General features: G+C 37.5%; 1 protein-coding gene across 8 annotated transcripts in view; it reads right to left on the bottom strand.

Moving 5' to 3' along the window:
* The window catches only part of RFX2 (regulatory factor X2), a 54,592-nt gene that overhangs the window by 10,092 nt on the left and 23,262 nt on the right, over window positions 1-21,238 (bottom strand). For 2 of the 8 annotated variants that reach the window (XM_072405177.1, XM_072405180.1), the window contains exons 3-12: window positions 9,279-9,394; window positions 8,061-8,144; window positions 5,602-5,678; window positions 5,042-5,306; window positions 3,311-3,385; window positions 1,960-2,141; window positions 1,492-1,611; window positions 1,134-1,246; window positions 911-1,029; window positions 93-202 (exon numbers count right to left, since the gene is read on the bottom strand). In XM_072405177.1, coding sequence (XP_072261278.1) covers window positions 93-202; window positions 911-1,029; window positions 1,134-1,246; window positions 1,492-1,611; window positions 1,960-2,141; window positions 3,311-3,385; window positions 5,042-5,306; window positions 5,602-5,678; window positions 8,061-8,144; window positions 9,279-9,383 — 1,250 coding nt within the window. In that variant the 5' untranslated portion in view covers window positions 9,384-9,394. Of the gene's footprint in view, window positions 1-92; window positions 203-910; window positions 1,030-1,133; window positions 1,247-1,491; window positions 1,612-1,959; window positions 2,142-3,310; window positions 3,386-5,041; window positions 5,307-5,601; window positions 5,679-8,060; window positions 8,145-9,278; window positions 9,395-20,320; window positions 20,482-21,238 lie in introns of those variants that run through there. The other 6 variants (XM_072405178.1, XM_072405179.1, XM_072405183.1 and 3 more) reach the window with 6 other exon arrangements.

The raw sequence follows: 21,238 nt of genomic DNA, 5'->3' as shown, positions 1-21,238 counted from the left end.
GGGGGGGGGGGGGGGGTTGGTTAGTTTCTTTTTAAGGCAGTAAATCATTACACACAAAAAAGCTGCATTGAAATGAGAAATGTCTTGCTCACCTTGTCAATGCTGTTGAGCCATCAGGAGAGGATTGTTTAGAGTTCCAAAAAGCCTGCCACAGTTTCTCAATATATTGGAACTGCAGATTCATCACCACATCCACGGTTGCCTAAGGTTTTTGAAGATATAAAGCATTATCTCTGTCCTCAGTGTTTCTTAACCTTTTTATCATGGAGGAACCCCTTGAAATAATTTTCAGATCTTCAGGGAACCCCTTCTATAATTTCTATATACACAGCTCACAGTACATTTGTGTGATGGTCAGTAGGAAGAATGCCTCTGACATTGTTGACCAGAGGGAAGTACATACATAGGAAAATGTACCTTACATAAAAATACACCTTATATTAAAAAGAAAATAGTGCAAGCACCTGAATTTGACCTCCTATTGAACCTGGCCTATTTAAAACACCAATGGCCCCTTCTCCACCCCCATCTCTAGTTCCCATGTGTGTCTGTCAGTCAGTCAGTCTACTATATCACTCACCACTAATTTCTTGCTTGGACAAACTAGGCAGCACAGTCAAGTGGCGACCCATTGTAAACACATCCTCTACCCGAATTGGGTCCCAACACATAGTTTGAGAAACACTTCTCTAAGCCATAGTTGGCAGCATACACACAAAAGCTACTGAGCTAGGAATTACAGAATTGGAACAGTAATAAATGTTAGCTTAAGACTACCATTAAGGAAAGCCAAGACTCTGCTGTGTGCCCACATTGGTACAGCTACTTATTCATCTAAGAAAAATAAACTCCCAAACTGGTCATCATACACTTAATCCAAACTTGCAATGAATAGCACAGTGTTGCTCACCTCACAGTGTCGTCGGTACATAAGCTGCAAATTCTTTATATCAGACATAGTAATGTTTTCAGGTAGCATTACACCTCCTAGATCTAGATCAGGAAAATCTGGGAACACATGGGAAGTATCTAGACAATAAAAAATAATACAATATAAATATTAGTGTATTTATAATTATTAAGCTAACATTTATATTTGATCAGGGGTCCACATACACACAAACAAACTCTACCTATGAACTGCTGGTGATGTTGGCTCTGAGCAGCAACAGACTGCTCTGGAGAGGTGTGCTGGCTGCTGATCGTGCCATCTGTCATGCCATCGGTCTTATGTGTAGGTCTGTACCTGAATTTTACAAAAAGGGTTATAAATCAAATGTAACTTAAAAATGCAACAATTCACTTTGATTTATTCTGCGAAATATTATTCTTAAAGAACATATAATCATGGAACACTTTGACCATTCTAGATTAAAGCAGCAATGAAAAATACTGTTGCCATTCTACTTATAAAAGTTACAAAGACAGGCTCTATTACAAAAACAGTATTTCAACACATTTTATGTCTAAACAAGCACAAAGTTTGCAGACCTTTGCTTCTGATGGATTGGTTGCTGTCTCATTGCCATATACTGCATATCTTCTTGAAGTCTGTGAAGTGGGGAATCTGGTTTCAACCTGATGCCATAATAGTGGTATTTTGAGTTACCCCTAAAGCACAAAGTAAAAGAACGTTAAACATTAGGTGATAAGTGTTTAGTAACACATTTTTTTAAGCATTAAGCAAAAATTTGGAGCTGTGGAAAAATAAACTTCTAAATATATTAGAGAAGTAGTGAGCATCTCAACATTTCGCATATATATATATATATATATATAATATATATATATATATACACACACACACACACACACACACACACATAAATACATACATACACACACACATTAAATCATTAACAAGTTACCCGTAGCATATACAGTATAGCATAGCTTGTATACCAGCTTTCGGTAAAACTATCGAACTCTGCTGATCTGATCCAGTTACAATATGCTAACCTGGTGCCAAGGCGTCTTGTCCGCAGTCCCATAAACACCGAGCGTATTAATTTACCAAATGAAGCTGCATTAACTGGATCCAGCTTGTGCTCTTGGCAATGCCGTAAATAATGGTTGTACAGTGAACTTCTTGGAAGGCTAACACCGTCTGCCGTCTCATAGTTATCAAGCAGCCACTGAAGCTGAATAATAGAAAGAAGATCACGTTAACAGAAAAAAGATAGCCCTGTAACACAAAGCAAATCTGTGTCTTTAACACAGGGCACAGTCTAAAAAGTAGTTTTGCAGCATTAAAGCGACAGTTATGAAACGCAAGTGATGATCAGCAAGTACAGCAAAGTTAAAATCTTCTGTGCAGGCTAAGTATCAGCCATGTTTGAGCAGATTTTATAGACATTGATGTAACCATATATACACTAAAATAACCTGATAAAAAAAACGTTTACCTACTTTTAACCTACTTTTAACTGGAGAAAAGAAAACACACACACAAAGAGAAAAAATACTTCAGTATAAACCTAGGGCGCAATCAATATGCAGCCGTCACAGCTAACATTCAAAACCAAAGTGCCAATAAAACACTCAAAAGTGCCAATACCATTATTGTAATTAGTTACATCCAGGGTGTGTTATTTTTCTAAAACAAAAAAAAGGGGGGGGGGGTGATTAAAAGCACATAGGCTCAGTATTTTTTTTTTGTTTTTTTGTAAATAAAAAAACAAAACAAAACACTTTTGTACTTTTACATTTATAATAGGTAATTCGCTTTTGATTTTTTGTGAATTATTGTTGGCCAGCAGTAGATCTTGCCTTTTCAGTAATCCTTTAAATTAGATATATATACAGTTCCAGGACATGCCACTGGGCATCACCAAACATCCTATTTTTCCAATGGCATTTTGAGTACAAAATATTGGTTTACACTTGAATATATATGGTAGTAGCATACTTATTTGTCAAAATAGAGCTAAGGTCTTGTTACCACTAACTAGTCAGTGAAAAATTTCACAGAAAATGACAAAAAGCAAACACTCTTTAAAATGATATCTTGTTGTTGAGCAAGTGCTATAGGTTCAATGGATAGAGCAGTATGCTTGTAGGAAATCTGCATACAGTATATTGATCAAGAGTTTCTATATACCAGCTTCAATGTAATAAAATAGGAGTTTACAAATACAAATAAACAGATACCAATCTTTGGTGTGTCATTCTATTAACTGTGAACTTTGATCATAGACTGTTAGGCTGAAAAAAAGGACATATCCATCTTAGGGTTATGAACATGCACACTCGAAGCTCCTAACACAAGCCGAGGTCTTTGCAAGCAGACTCAAGTTAGAGGTGAACTTACATGGCTGTTGAGCAAGCTGCTTTTGTGAGAGGTGATGCCTTCATTTTTTTGTAGATTTTCAATCGCCATTTCAAGCTACAGAGAGAGCATGCAAAAAACAGAGGAAATGTCAGACAAAGAGCCCTGAGTATGTGCATCTGGAAAGGTGAACTTGTGTTGAAAGCTTTGTTGGCTCTGCAACATGCGCTGAAAGATTTAGAAGAATCTAAGAATGATTATAGTAGATAAGAAGCAGGGAGACACATTATATACATACAAAAAAAAATAGGGAGACCAAACCATTAAAAACAAAATTAGAGTCTAGTACTGATAAACGAAATGTGCTCTTTATGTGGGTTCTAAAGTCAGGTTTGGTCAAACACTTCAATACCAACATACTAAACATGTCTTTGAAAAGAACAAGGTGGGGTGGGGGGGGGGGGGGGGCAATCTATTATTACCAAAGTTGGGCAATGACACCTGCATGATGATATCCTAACCAATTAAACGTCATTAATGTTATTTTTTTCCACCTATTTTATAGCAATAACAAGTATGAATTACAAAATTCAAAATTACATTACACAATGAAATACATTACACAGGATGAAAGTAGATTCTCCTATTTTAACAGTTGTAAACAAATTATTACACTCTAACATTACTACAAAAATGACAATTCAAGCGTAGATGGGGTCTGCCAGGCATAGTCACCTAAAGTCTTCTTTTACCTTTTGTAAGCTCCATTAGAGAAGTTTACCACCCACATTGGAGTCTAAAGCCTAGGAGCTGACAGGCTGTTCAAATTCTCCTGCAGCATGATTCATATTATAAAATAAAAAATGTAATATATAGCATAAAGAGTGGAGTCACTTTGCCCCCCTGTGCTTTAGGTAGACTATGTAAAACACAAGACAAACACTAAACAAAACTTACAGGGGCATCTCATTCAGTTATAAAAAATTAAAAGCATAAACGTATCACGTTTATTATATTCATGTACATTCCCCTAAGCATACAGCAAAAAGTTAGCGAGTGAGGTGGGTAGGCAGCTGCAGGTTCATGCAAGGTACATTAGGAAATTAGTAGGTGGAGTGGGTAATTGTTGTTGAAGTCTCTTCAAAGTGTTTTGCCATGATTTTCCACCTACGAACTGAAGGGGCATCTCTCTAAAAGGGATCCAAAACATCAATGTAAACTTGACATTTAAAAATTACAGCAATTTATGAATATGTTCTATTGCTGTATGTGTCCATTCAGAGGTTTCAATTTGCTTTCTGTCTCAATGACTACCATTCTTGGGAAACAAAATTAGGTATTAAAAAAAGGCTGTTTGGTTAAGAGAGTAATTAGAATCTAAGTCCTAACAATTCATCTCACAGCTACACTGTTATTTTAAAGATGATGCTCAGCATATAGTGGTATCCAGCAAAACTGTTAATGAAAAATGCTGGCACACCAGCTTCCAATTAACTTTACTACACTCTTCTCAGAACAGTTTCAGTCACACGAAATTATTCTTTCTTAAGGTGACATGCAGAGGGAGACACCTTGGGATAGAGGACTACCGTCACCCCTGAAACCTTACATTTGCCTTTATGGGACTCCAAAAAAAGTTTTATACTGGAATCTGGTATACTGCTAATTTACTTTAAAATAGTTTCCATTTATGACACATTAGTTGGCATTTAAAATAGGTAATACAAAGCAATTCACGGCGGCAAAATAATAATGCAGGTTTCCTATACGTACCGTGGCCGGGGAAGAACGTGAAGTATGAGATAAAGAGTGTCGAGAATTGTCTAGGCCGCCATGGATCAGGTATGCTCCAGAGCTAGAGATGATTTGGCTTCCACCCACATCCATGGCAATGCCCACCATACTATGGGAAGGAATGGCAGTGGGAGTGGAGACCACAGTGGTCACTTGGGCACCTCCACCCTGGGAATCAAAATATGAGGCCACACTACTAGGAGCATATATCTGAGCTTCAGCATTGTAGGAATATGTTGTCCGGCTGTAAAAAAAACAAAAAAAACAAAACAAAAAAAAGTTTAAATAAGTACCACCAGACAGACAAATCCGTTTATAACAAATGCTAGTTTATGTACAAGATATGAAAGCCCAACATAACTGGGCATATCTTTAGAAGAAATTATCACAATAGCCCAATATCACAGACTACTTCATCGAGTTGATGTTGTGTTTGAAAAAAATCTGTTTTACCGGCTAGTTCATAAAAATTGGGGAAATTGCCTCACAAAACATATATTTTAACCTAATCTTATATGTTCAAAACACACACAACTTACATTGCTCCATTGGTGTACACGGTGTCCCCTTCCACATACTGCACCTGTGCTGGATAGACATGCTGAACTGTCTGAACCTGTTAAGGCAAATTAATATTTATGAAAATGTCATATTTATGAGAAAAAAAACAACAACAACAACAACAACAACAGTGTTTTATTATTACAAAATAACATTGATTTACTCACATAACCAATTACTATTTTTCTGGAAAAATGGAAATTATATATATATATATATATATATATATATATATATATATATATATATATATATATATACACACATATATTCACTAAATAATGGAACTAAAAAAATGAAACTACTTCCCTGCACCACTCTTCTATAACTTTTCCTTCATACAATTACAAAAAAAATATTTTATAAAAAAATATTTATTATAAATAATTATTTTATTTTATACACCAAGCAGAAAAAGAACTTTAGGAAAAATTAAATTGTGGGGTAAGTTGTCTCCTCTCTTCTTTACCTGGTGTCACGAGAACAAAAAAAGACAGGTGACATTTCTATGTTCTATCAAAAACTAAATAATAGTAAAAACAATAAAAACATTTGAGAAAAAAAAAACTTTTTACAAAAGCCTCAGGAAACACATATCACAGACACATGCAATAAAACTTGTAAGTCATGCAACTGGACAAGGCTGTACTGTTAGAAGAAGCCCATTTCTCCCTCGTTAGCTTAGGGTTGGCACGGCCCCAACGTTAAAGCTTTCAAAATGGCAACATCATTGTTAATCAGAGAAGTCCAAGCACCCATTTTAACCTGTTTTGTGGTATAGCACCAAGACAGCCTGTTCAAATGCACCGCATGTGCTATCCTTAGCGTGCTTATGTGCTATTTAAAGTGAAAGGCACTGCAACACAGAGCTGTATGTAATGTGCATGGCATAACTCAGATATTATTACAAAATTAGAGACATGAGTACACATAACAAGCATGGCAAGAATACTAAATATCAGATTTTGTATGGATTTTAAAGAGAAAACCCAAAATGGTTTCTCAAAAGAAGTTCAAGATAGAAAAGTTCAATAAATGTTATCAAAACCTTGAATATGTCATTGTCTGCAGTGTTTTTCTTTGCATTCTGGTTACATTCAAGTAATATCTCTATTTATATTCATAAGATCTACTTGTTTATATTTATAAGATCTATTTATAACAGTCACAGTTCACAGTATACTCATATGCTGGTCCCTCAATTTTTGAAACCCTCTAAGGTCTGGTATTATTGCCAGTCCCATGTTCAGTACAATGACAGATCTAACCAGAAGATAGGATGGCAACACAGTCTTCAGCAGGGTATAGATAGGAGGGTTTAGTTCCGATTTAAATGTGACCTGTGTTACCAGGATTTTTCTCTGTTTCAGTTTTATGTGACAGCTGACAAGAGACATTTAGGGCCTGATTTATTAACCTCCTGGGCGGTTCATTTCTGTCTGGATCTGTCTAAAAGCGGTACATTGTTTTTCATGAAAATTTATTTTACAGTAGTATAAATTATTTTAATTGTTTTTAAAAATATGCTTTTAAAAAAAAGAAATATAATCATACTATTATATTATACCGTGAAATAAATTTTCATGAAAGACAATGTACTGCTTTTACACACATAAATCCACTGTATTGCATTCATACAGTTCTTTTGTATTGAATGCAATACAAATAGATTTGAAATTCCCGCCCGACCCCCAACAGAGGAAGCGAGAGGATGGGGATCGTGAAGGAGGACACGGGTGGACCAGGTAAGGCTCTATTTACTATTGTATTTCACTGTTTTAGCTACATTCAGGGTTATTCTGTCTTTTTTCTACTCCGAAATACATTTGGGGTTACCGCTCAGGCGGTTAAAGCTCTCCAAGACTGGAGAAGATACACTTTCATCAGTGAAGTTGGGTGAGAAAACCTGGAATGGATCTGGTCCAGAATTGAAAATAGTTGCTAACAAATATCAAATTACTTTTAAGTAATCCATTCTAGGTTTGCTGGATCACCCAAATTCCCTGATGAAAGTGTATCCTCTCCAGCCTTGCAGAACTTTATTAAAATCAGGCCCAATGAGGGGAACCATAGACACAAATATTGACAAAGACTCACTCACAGACAAAGCTTACAGTTTTGGATAGAATTAGGAATTAAACTACACTTTGGGCATGACTAGTTTCAGTTAAATTATCTGTCTAACCTCTAACCTCTAGCCTATATTCTATATATTATAATATTTATGTTCTGCTTGATATTTAAATATTCAGTTGTATTAGACTAGGAGAGAAACACTGTAGTTATCAGCAGTAATATGTTATGGTTTTAATGCAAAAATGCATTAATCTTCAGAGCAGATGTGTACTATCAGACATTGAATACATTATATATGATAGGTAGGCAGTGTAATTAGTAGCAGCCAGACTCCATGCTTAGACCGTCGGAGGTCTGTTACCTGCTGCTGTATCTGGTGAGCTCTTTGCACACCTTGACCATGTGCTCCTTTGGGAGCAGAGCCAGATGACTGAGACAAACTCCTCTGGAAGGAAAGAGTGATTAACAGAAAAAGAGTTGGCCATTTTCCTCTTATAAAGGTAACAAAACACTTTAAAATACTTCTTTCTATACCACTGGTTAAACCTACATATGCAGCTGTCATTTTCACCATCTAAAGTTAATTATACAAATTGATTGTCATCTATAAAAAAGGATGCAATATCCAGAAGCAACTTTAGTTGTGTCAGACAAGCACAAATTAGGACCTTGATATACATTAGAAGGTGGTCCGATATGTAGAAATGGTCATATTTGTCTGGCTTGCCTGACTGAATGAATGCACATAAGGGAAGTCACTTCCAGATACCACAGAGGCCTCACAGAGGTAATAGAGAAAATTCAGAATGTGCTTCTAATGCCTACTGAGCACTCCCACCATGCCAGAACCTGTACTGTATACTAAGCTCGACAGCCAAATACAATTAAGCATTTAATCAAGCTTTTTCTTCCCTGTCTTTTACTTTGCAGGGAATGTTGCTAGCTTTGGATCTTGCATGGGTTTCCAAATGTATAGTCCTAGAGACCTGCTGTATTTTTGGTTCATGCCACAATACCTGCAGGGAGTGCTAAAGATAAAAAAAAAAACAGTTGGTTTGAATATGTATACACCAGGAGCTGCAAAAGTGGGTAACCCTCCACGCTACTACACATAAATCACATCAAACATTTGATGTAATTTATGTGTAGTTTATCTTTATGAGTAGTTTATCTTTGAAATCCCATTTTTACGGCAGAAAGTGGATATCCACATTTTCATCAGTATGTTACTGTGTAAATGTCCAGTTGCATCAATATACGTGTTATTATTAAAAAATAGGAGGTTACCCAACTTTTCTCAAAAGTGCAGGACCCCTATTTCAACAGAGCCCCATTATCTACTCTAAGTAGAAACATGGTTAATGTAGTTATCTGCATCACAAAGTCAGAGACTACAAACTACAGAGAAAAAAAAAGGGGTGGAATGTTCCCTTGCCATTTCCTTCCTTTATTTTGAGTAGCAAAAGTTCGCCCTCTAATGAAAATTATTTATTTATTTATTTTAATACCGAGCTACTCTGAAATTTGGAGCTGGAATTGAAAAGAAAATATAAAAAACAGATTGATAGGAAGGTATTACCTGTTGAGAAGCTGGTACTGGCTGAACTACCGGAGCCTGGGCCGATGCAGAGGTCCGTAGAGCGACTGAGGTCGCAGAATCTGAGCCGCTGTCTGAACTTTGCATGTTGCTGTCTGCTAAAGAAATCATAAAACATTGGCATTAAATTAACAGTTAATTGAATCTATTTCCTTACGTGCTAAATAGATAAAATCTAATTTATTCTTAGCTGCTACTTAACAGCAGCCAGACATTAATACCAACATACAGGACCAGCTTCAGTATGTGTCTCTGCTACCTGCCTATTTTCAGGATATATGCCTAGAAAGTGGATGGAAACCCCTGGTAAATTACACATGTTCACAGCAAGTACAAGTTTTGGAACCCAAACAATTTTCTTTGGCCATAAATAGGGGGCGGGGGGTGGGGGATAAACAAGAATTCTCGCTAAAAATGCCAGTTACAGACTATTATATACGAGACAGTTTTGGTAATATTTAAATTCCTCAGTTATTCCCAATACCTCCCAATGAGATTTTGCATTGCAAGAAAATCCATATATTTCATGTCTGTGCTCTGGCTGCAGACAGCTATATAAATAAACCTGTATAAATAGAGAGAGAGAGAGCAGAGTTTACAGCTAAGTGCCGGAGAGTGCAAGTCAGACTATGTTTAATCAGCAGAAAAACAGATGCAGATGCTCCATGTGTAAAGCACAGCCTGCCTTGCTTGGCTCTGTTTGCTTTCCTCTGGATTGTTGCTCTGCAAACAACGGTTGCTAGAAGCAACTGCAGTCCACTCCCATCTCCACGAGCTTGTTGCGGAGCAACGCAGAGATTACATCCCAAACTAAACAATACACACTCCACTCCCCCTCCCTTACTGTATGCTGCTCTGCTCTCTACCATTACCAGGCAATGTGTCATCCATTATACCAGACGGAGGGAAATGGGGGGTGGAGGACAGATAATGTTTATTCCGGCTCTCCGCTACAACGAACTACTAGCGAGTGTTTCTCATTTCTCAATTAACAGACATAATGGATGCCAGAACCTAAAACGTATTAGAAGACTTAAACACACACAGTTTAAGATATATCTATCAATAGAAACAGTTCAAACACTATGATATGCAAAACTACATTTATAATGAGAGCACAAAGCTCTCTGTGCATATACGGCTATACACTTATTCACTTAATACTGGATGTTTCAGATTCTAAAACTGTCCAAACCCACATAACTATCGCTAACTCATAAAAACTGTTCCAGTCAGCCCAGCAATGAATTTTAAAACAAAAACAAAATAAAGATAATTTTGGCATTAAAGTGTGCAGTGTATATTCAACACTGAAACTGAAATGTATTCCAGGCCATGAGGGATTTATACACCGATTGTAATGATAATTTGGCGTCCTCACTAGGGGTTGCCATTAAAGCTCATAATCAGCCGCTGTGCAGCATAAAGGAATTTTAAGAATGTGTTCTCACAGGAGTGTAGAAAGGAAAATAAGGGAACAAAAAACCCTTCCAGAGAATGGCAAGTTGAAACACGCAAGAGAGCAAGGTAAAGATTATTCACAACTCAGTGAATAGTAAAAGACAACAGCAAATCAACGCAAACTTAGACATTTGCCAAAGTTCACTATAGATGTTACACCAATTTATATCAGCATACTGTACTAGTAAAATATTCCTATTTCCTTCCCACACATAGAAATTTCCTTTCAGTATCCTTCTCAATACCTTTTACTAACAATAACCCCCACCCTCCAATTACTTTACCCCCTTGAAGCAAGATATTGATGCAAATATGACAGCTAAATAAAGAAAGCTCACAGCGCACACAAGAGAAGTGATCAAATGAAATACGACTGATAAGTAGAGGAGGGCAAAGAAAATGAAGATTTATGTCTGCATATAGAGCTGGGCTGACAATGAAAAAGAAGCTTTGGGCTGTGTAGGATACAGCAGTTTATTATATTATATATTGTGGCAAAAGAAAAGAAGCAAACTTCCGATACACTACTGGAAAGACAGTTTTACAATGACACCAGTGAAATCACTTGGGACCTTAGAAATGCTAACAAAATTTTGGAGACTGTGTGAGAAATTACAAGAATTCCTACTTCATATTAATGCTAGAAAGGAAGCAAGGAGGACTCCAAGTTGTAAAACCACAATACATTCTTCATCAACTTAGTACCTAAACCATTTACCTTTAACACAGACCTAGCATTGAAGGCCAGGCACTAAACTTCTCTGCAGTCTACAGTGCAATTAAAGCAGAAATCCATGCAACAACATGTATGTTAAAATACAGTATGCAGTTTGTTTACCTGCAACCAGACTTATCATTTTGTACAAGAAAAGGTGTATATTAGGTTGTCCTGCTCACTATAGATTAAATATTAAAAAAAAAACAAATCACTTCTGCCCAAATAGCAGTCAGTTTATCAAATAGCAAAAGTCACATCAAGAGTTAGTACAGTAATCTTTTTGGTTGAACAGTATGGTAGAGGTAAGTACATTACAAAATTGGTTGAGGAGGATTAGAAATATCTTGGTGGGAAATACAAACTTATGCTTGTTATAGTGTCTAATAAAGAAACAGGTCAGCAGAGCTTTACACACTATATAATAGTGGTAGGGAGACATTGTACCAATCATCAAAAAAAGCCAAACCCATTACATTGGCTTTGTCTAGGAAAATACCCAAAAAGTTGCAGGAATGAAAAGCGGGTATGCCCACATTAGATAACGAAGACTGGAATGAAATTCCCACATGATATATCTCCTCTAGGATATTGGTTAAAGATAGGAGTCCTTCAGCTAAAAATGATACAAAAGGCATACTATACTCCTTTTAGACTCTCCATCTTTGAGAACATTACAGCTTCCTGCCCTAAGTGTCACTCAGACACTGGTCCTTCCAAACATGATGAGATAAAAATTACTGGGTGCATTGGATTGAGTTTCTTACCAAAGTTATGTACTTTACCCGAAATTGGGATCCTTCTATATTTAGATATGACAAAGACACAATCACAAAAAAGTATGTAGGGACAAAATCACTCCATGCCAGTGGAATGATATGCAATGGTAGCCAAAAGACCAATGCTCGCTTTATTTATTTCTCCCCCTGAAGCTGGGGTGCTCTACTTTTCTCCAAGTTTCCAGGATGGCAAGTAAAATTCCTGACCGTCAAGTTCACTGTTTGGTTGTATTTGTTGTCTGCTACTGAACTTTGAAGGCCAACCCCATTAAAAACATTAAATTACATTTCTGGGAGGGGGAAGGAGTGGCTTCAAGAGCAAGATACTTTTGCAACAAGCCCATTGCAAAGGCATCATGCTATTGAAGCCACAGTCCCAGGTTATGATTATTTTACATTATGTGTAGTGCAAGGGAAACATGACACCATCACTTAGTTATAATATCGTCGCAACCCAGCAGGTCTAGGAATTCTGGTAATCTTATCTAGCTATTCGAATCTTACATATGTAAAAAATAGCAAGGCCTTTAAACACAACATTTGTAGACAACAAACTTACAAACTAAAATACGAACATATAAATTCTCAGCTGTACGAGTCTTTTAATTGTACTACAGTATTTTTATACTACTTTTTATAATATTATTGAGGACAATCAAATCATTGTGGACTGCCACCTACACTTCCCACATGGCAACAAGCAAAACCGAAATTTTCCCCTATTTGAATCCACAAAATAATTTTTAAGTCGGTAAAACATTAACATGAAAGGAAAATACTTACAAAAATGGCTATTTTAGATTAAACAACCAAGCAGATATTAATGCTTATCAGAGTCTGGAATTTGGGAAATCTTTCCCCTGGTCACCGAGAGGAAGTATTATGCATTTAGAAGTGACATCTGAATTTTGTGTTTGCTTTTGCTGAAATTTTCAATGCTTCTAATTTAATAAACAATTAAAAAATTATAGTTTGATACACCAAGTTTGCCAAATGCAATTCCAATTGTTTCTCACAGGGATAGATTTCAGGCATCACAAAGTCTCCACTTTAGCACTGCTACATAGGAAATGCTTTAAGTCATGACAGGATCACCTAAAATCAATCTGGAGCCCTGTGTGTCTGTGTTTTTTTTAATTTACTATAAATTAAAAATGTGTTTATGATCTAAATGTTTATATTGTATATTTGTACTTCAAAGAAGGTTACAGTTCAAGTGGTAGAAAACAAATGTGCCAGGCCTTTCAGCCATATTCACACTTTTTCCTTCCCCTGTGTAACCCAATCTTCCTTTGTAATGAGGAACAGGCTGGTGACTCAGCTGTATGAGCTCAATGTTACTGTGCTGAGCACAGAGGGGTCACAAGGAAGTTAGGGATCCACCCAGATTATTATTAACCTCTTCTAAAAGAGCCCATAGAAATTTTAAATTGAATGTAACAACCAGAGAACGGTATCAATGAGCAGACAACTGAAATCACACACATTGTTTAGGGAATGCTCAATAAAGAACGAATGATGAGTGGCCAAGTGTTTAGGTGAACTAATTATTCAACCCGAAGTCAGAAAAGGTTTCGCAGGTGGTAGGTGCAAGCTCTAAATGACATTTTTTGATACCTTGTGTATAGAACTTACTGGATTCATACTTTTGCATTGCACTAAAAATCACTGAATTTCGGAACCGTGACCATAAAAAGACAAAAAGATAAGGCAGCAATTTACAGATTGCCATTGCTGACCTGAAAAAAATCTGACATTAGTAGTTTCTAAATTACAGACTTGGATCAGTCACGTGCCAATTCTCCAAAAGTTAGCAATGTTAGTCTGCTAATCTGACTCCTAGTCTGCATATTGCCCTCAAATCAGTGACATATTGAAGCCAGCATGAGCACCAATGAATTGTTATTCATTGAGGAATTGTTATCAATTGAGGAAAGGTCAACCACTTCCTGAGCAGAGATGTATCATATGCTTCATACATCAAGTCATAGCTTGCCAATATCACCTTTATAGTCAAAGATATAGACTGCTATAAGAAATGGATAAAAAAAGGAAGTAGCAGTACATTATATGCTAGGTTGAAACGGTTAAACATGGCTGCAGAAATAAAGTATTTTAATTGTGGTTTTTTTTTTTTTTTTTTTTTTTAAATGAAGGCAGAAGAGAGGCATACGCATACTTTGTTACCTTAGCACATTATTGAAAGGATCCATTAAATATTTACCCTTATCAGGCCTCTAAATACCATGTAAACTATCCACCTCACATATATAGCGAAACAACCATCAAAAATAATAAAAAACTGCTAGGATGCTGCAACAAACAGACAGCAGGGGGTCCAGTTTAAAAATGTGCTTGCCTACTTTCCAAGCAAAAGATTCCATGGTCAGATTTAGCAGTTCGATGTGTAAGGGGGAGTGAAGTGACGCTTATTACAACTGTGCTTGTCTGACCAGTAGGTGTCCCCACTCAGTGAAATGCACGGGAAGTCCCCTTGTGTTTAGAATGGGAACCATGGTGACCAAAGTTAAATATGAAAACACAGTGATGCCGGCGTATTTTAAATAGCGCCTGGAGGCATTAGGATACAGGTGGCGCGGAGGAGGTTTATAGCTTGTATCTTACAGAAAAACAAATATCTGCCCGCATAGACCTTAACCCTTTCAATGTCTGAAGAGCTATACTCACATACGTTTGTTATTTACCTTTTGCTTTTAACCTTAAAAATATTAGACCAATGAAAAAAAGAAAAAAAATATTCAAATTTTCATTCTCATACGTTCAGATTTAAATGAGGATAAGAATAATGCAGACAAAGACATTATTATTATTATTATTATTATTATTAAAAAACAGGATTTATATAGCGCCAACATATTACGCAGCGCTGTACATTAAATAGGGATTGCAAATGACTAATACAGACAGTGATACAGGAGGAGAGGACCCTGCCCCGAAGAGCTTACAATCTAGTAGGTGGGGGAATTTCATACACAATAGGATGTGAGACAAAGACATCAGTCCAATAAAAAGAATTTTGTGATTAAATTGCATATAACATTACTTTGTTTTTTTTCTCACCATCCGATAACCCAAAGACAATGCAATGAAGATTAGGGATGCCAATAAGTGAGAAGGGGGCACACGCTCACACTGAGCCTGATGACCTTTTCCAGGCTTTAAAAGCCTCTGACACTACTACTACTGACTCACTAGTTCTAAAGCCTGCCCACAAGTTATTTAAATAAATGAAAACCAAAAAATCTTCACTTTTAGGTAAATTCTTACCAGCGATACACAGAAACTGCAAACAGCAATGCAACTATATCAAGGTCCTAAATATTTTCACATGGATCATTCACTGACAGTCCCTGAATATGTTCACAGCTGTTTCCGACAATAAACCTTGCCCAGCCAAGTAGTGATGGGATAGACCTGGTCTACCAACTGGAATGACACAACGCTCTTATTACAGGCCTGCAAATTGATATATACACTGCTCTCTGCAGAAGCAACCCTACTTGTATTTATGGTCAGCTGGATTAGAAGTTGCAATACTTGTAAAAAGAATTGGCATGTAAAATAATAAATAAAGCATTGCCTTCATAAATAAAAAAAAACATTGACAAAAAAACAGTACCAAAGTTGCTCATGTCAACTAAATATTGCAAGAAGAATTTGGACCATGGTACAATCTACAAAAACATGTCATAGCATGTGTAAAAAGAAATATAATTTTTAAAAGGCCTTGTAAGCTTTCATCTTTTACAACCCTATAGTCAAGCTCTCCCACCTTCCATCCCAATATTCATTGTGAATTCCTCATGGCCAGACCTAATTGGCCATAGAATGGCAGATGGTGGGACATGGCCATGAACTTGGAGAAAGGAAAGTCCCAATAGCAACTACAAAGGGACTTTTCTGTTTAATAGCAGATATTTAGCCATGTCTGCTCATCAGTGGGACATCCAATGATAAATGCTAGAAATGGAGTACAGACTCAAAAGTGATGCTGGGTGTCTTCCAATTATTAGGTAACAACTACTATACTAATAAGGTGAATGATGACATCATGAGGACCTTTCCAATAAGTAGTCATGTATTATCGTTATGTTGAACATTCACAGAACTTAAACTCCACAAAAACGCTCAAAAAAATTGTTGCCCTGACACAAGAAAAAAAAAAAATGAGTTTTACGTTGCATTACCAGAGCGAAGAAGTGTAAAAGGAACATTAGAGTTATCTGCAAGCAGGTCTTGCACAGCCTAGGAGCAGTAAAAATCAGTGAAAGTTTTTTTTTTTTTTTTTTAAGAGAACAGAGGAAGTGAAAGACAAGATGGAAGTTCAGTCTTTCCTCCCCTTCCATTCTGGTGTAAAACATAATTTACCTGTCCCGTTCTTAATAAGCTCTAATCAGATGTTCATGCAGCCTTTACAGCTGCCTCTGCACCATCCTTCCACCAGGATTTATGTGTTAGCTTTCATTGTATCAGCAAGCTGAGAGAAGCTTTGCAGGGGAACCAGCTGGTCATGCACCTTACTGTGAATAAGTCAGAAGGAATATATAAGGTTGTCCAAATAGCCATAGCCACTCCAACACATTACTTGATTTGTGTGCTATAGAGGCCATGACTCCGCTCAAACTACAGTCAATGTGCAGAATGCCATCTAAAAGGCAGAGTTGCTATCGGAAACACTAATCGTAGAACATAATTCAAAAACTAGGAGGCTCTGTGATTTGATAAAATAACAAATGCTAACAAGTTGGGAAACAGCATGCGAAGTCAAGCAAATGACAAGATAATAAATGTCAGACTTCAAATGACCTTTATCCTAAAACTCTCAAGCTGTACAATGTAAAAAGCAGATATAATTTAGTGTAGAATATTTGCTGTTCTCGTATCAATGGTGTCCTATGACACCCTAATATATTATTCTACATTTGCAAGGGCTGACTTACCCTTTTCTTCAGCTCCATATCCATAAGTGATGGCAAACTTTGTGCCCAATTGGTAAAGGCAGGCAATAACCAAGCCACCTAGTTTCTTGGCATATTAGCACTTTAGGGGATTTGTAACATCCGAAATGCTATTTTATATTAGCACTAATGTTTACTTCCAAGAGTACAACTTTGACTTTTTTACCTTAACGCTTAAATTTATTTCTGGGCACAAATTTGATGGACTTCTGAAATCAAAACCTGTTGCCCTCCTAACAATTACGGTTGACCATACTCTTTCCTTCCTACTAATCTAATAAGATCTCATTTGGGGCCATCGAGCCATAAAGAATTGTCTTCAAAAAAGTGGCTGTGCCTGACTGAAATATCCATTAAAAAAAAAGTCCAGCACTCTAGGACCTTATCTCATCACCCTACCACCTTATAACGTTTTGACAGAAAGACAAAATTCTGTAACTCAACAACAAAGGAATTACTCTAAAGTAACCTGACCATAAATAAAGACCAAACTGGCTTTCATAATAGAAACTGGGATTTAAAGAACTGAAGGGACAATGGAGATTAGCAATAGCAATTTAGATAATTCTTTTATAAAAGTTTTACTTTAAAAATTAACCAAAAAAAAATAAAAAAAGCTTTTCACTCACCCCCCAGTGCAAGAGGATTTAAGACTTGCCGCAGCAAGGAAAGGCCTCACTGCAAGGATTATATACAGTACACTAAAACTATAGAAATGATAGGGTTACTGCCCATAGCAACATCATTAGATTGTTGCTTTGGTTTTCTATCCTGCAAGAAAAGTTGTGCTTGCACCATGGAATCCTAATGCTAAACTCTGTCCTGAGCGACATTAATAAGACACATGGGGTGAGAGACTACCAGTCTCCGGCCATAAGATGTACACAAAAACTCTGCCAGCAGTTACTATAGCAACAACACAGGAACAATGCCATTTGGGGTACCATAGCAGAACAGCAACATAAAATGCAGCATTCACTGGCAAGCTCATTCATTAATTTTACATGATTACTTCAGATGACAAGGCAAATTCAATAACAGAAGTGTTTATACAATAAATATATATATTATATATACAATATATATATATTATATATATATATAAAACATTAAGGCCACTCTTGTCTGCTTTCAATTCAGTGGTTGTGATATGAAGTTTCTGCTTTTAAAGAATAAATTATATCACCCACTATAAAATAAAATTTAGTTTAATGTGCATACTACATTTGAATGGTAAAGAGTATGTATGGCAAATATGTTGTTCTTTTGTGTGGAGTAGGGAAGGGTTAAACCCCTCATTAGTTTATTCTTGGGGTCTGTGTACACCAGCTATATTGCCACTTACTCCCCAAAGCAGGAAGTTAGAGGAAATTTGAGGGGAATTCTCCTCAGTCCCTGGTAAAAATGTCCCTGTTGGGAGATCCCTCTTCACACCTTCTGGGGACACCTCTTTTGGATTTCCCCTCACTTTGTTTTAATGATAATGGCCACCAATACAAATCAGAGACACAGACAGCAAAAAAAAAGTTCACAGACTCTTCCCCACTGAACCCAAAACTATAAAATGGTTTGCCTTTTTGCATCCAAAAACTAAAATTATCAACAGACCCTCCATATTGCTAGTATTTCAAACCTGCTCCAATGCCATAGCAACAAAATATGACTTTATTTTAGCCAAAAAAAGGTTCGGGCTTTGTTCTTGCTTCCTGCTATTGCTACACAATAATGCTAACGTAGCCAGTGCACATAGCAAAGGCCAGCTGTGATGTAACCAAGGGCAACAAAAATAAACAATCCTCTCCAGTAGATTTAAAGATGCCATGGAAACACAGGATGGAGCCAGGAAGTGACATAGATGATCAGAACACATAAATAATATTAAAGCATCACAAATAAACTAATTTTAACCGAGATGACAGAAAGATTAGTTTGATAACACAAAAGACCAACAACACTCCTGATAAAACATACAAAAATACAAGGGGACTATAGGAAAAAGTTTAACTAATGTAAAGCTTTTTGTAAAGGTGAATAAAACAGGTGTGTGGGAAAGCAGAAAGATCACATCTGTTCAACCTGAATGCAGGAAAAAAAAGTCATCTAGATCAATCAGATGTGCTGTTCAGAGTGTTTGATTTCAGATGAACTTTACTCCTGCATGGGGCTGATCACTACAAAAGTGGCCGCATCAGCTGCTAGTACACAACAGCCAGGATCATGCCAATGCAAGCACAATAAAAAGGTTTCCCCAATATGATCTGCTACTGGGCACATTCCTGGAATCTCCCTTAAATAAATACAAAAATCCAAGGGCAGGATTATGTATTAACACAGCAGTTGTTGTCTGGGGCTTCTCTGTATTATTACTTGTTGACCCAAACAGCAGATCTATTGCTTGAACAACCTTTAACAGTGTGACAACACTGACCACACTGCAACAAATCACACAACAATGTTGTCACACTTAGGAGGGGAATGTCTTTTATGGATCTTCCCAAAAAAGTTCAAGTTTTAAATAAAAGGTAAAAAAAGAGGTAGAAGGGCTCACTAAGGATGAACTTGTTCACCTTTTCTATTCTTTTAAAGCCTCTGCACTACTTTTCTTTGACTGCATTTAATGAATATTGAAACAAACTGTTCATAAGTTAATATATTGGCAACCCCCCCCCAACCCAAAAGGTGTTCTATAGGTGAGATCTGGCTGGCTAGCAGATGGTTTGGGGTAAGCGCAGTATTATTTCCTAGATCTTAGATTTGGCACACACATTTGTACTTGCTACTATGGCAACCACTAAACTTTACCGCACAAAACTTCAGATTTACTCAATAATAAAAGCTAGATTATCGCTGGCCAGGCCATGGCAAAGTGGATCCAGATGCAGCCGAGTTATGAATACAAAATATCTATGTATATAAGTACAATTCACTCTTTATGACATCCGGCAGCATAAACGTTTAATATATAAAACGCCCGATCGCTGGATGCATGTACTTCTTCCTCTCCACCATTATTCCTATCTACTTCCTTCACCCCAGCTCCCTGCCCTCCCAACCTTGTGGCAGGATGGGCTGTACGGGTGAGCGCTTCACCTGCGTCCGGCTAGATGCCTGGTGATGTGAAAGTTGTGGCCCCGCGGTCTCCGGGCTGCTCCTCCGGCCACTGCTGATCGTGTGTCTCCGGTTGGCAAGTAACAGTCTCCACGGCTACAGTCACTATGGCGCCGGGGGTCTCGAGGCAACAGTTGCTATCCTCTCCCTCTGACGTCACCATTGCCATGTCCCTGCCTACTTTTCCCTCCTGTTAGATTCCCATTGGCTTGCAGGGCATGACGACAAGACGTTCGTCAAATAGTGTAACCCAGTAGGGGCGCCCCTCCCGGCGCTCACTCTGCCCTCGGTATCAGTCTCCTTGACAAGAAAAAAAGGCGGGACTTCAGCTTCGGCGCCGGCATTGGCGCGCATCGGCGATTGGTTGAGGGTGGGGGAAGGGCGGTAACTAAGGTAACCGCCAAACTCCTTGCAAGCTAAAGCGCCGAATTTTTGTAATGGCCCGCGCCGTTTTTGAAGTAAGAGTAATCCTGTGGCTGGCGTTTGGTATTGGGCATATCATATACCCTGAGAGGAGATGGTTATATGACGCCATTAGTTAGCTCTAACCTTCTCCTCACCATGTGGGACCCAGGGACTACTTTCAGATACTTCATTAGATTTATAAAGCCAATACTGCCCCTGGAGGCACTGGCATGGTGTCTTTCTTTCCTCCTTACTATTGCTTGTTTTATTATGACCTGTGCACAAGTTTAACCTCATAGTGTTCAGCTATATTGCACCTTCCAGCCAACCAAGTCATTGTTTCCCAACCATTTTACCCCAGAGCAACCCTCAAATTAATAATCAGGCTGTGAGCAACCCCTATAAAAAGTAGTAATGGGGGGTCAGTGAGAGGAATGAAATTACCAACCGCCGGAGGAACCCTTACCAACCGCCGGAGGAACCCTTACCAACCGC

Source organism: Pyxicephalus adspersus, chromosome 3, assembly GCF_032062135.1.
Source record: "Pyxicephalus adspersus chromosome 3, UCB_Pads_2.0, whole genome shotgun sequence".
Classification (NCBI taxonomy): Eukaryota; Metazoa; Chordata; class Amphibia; order Anura; family Pyxicephalidae; genus Pyxicephalus; species Pyxicephalus adspersus.
The sequence above is the reverse complement of the archived record's forward strand: the minus strand, read 5'-3'. Positions and strand labels throughout refer to the sequence as shown.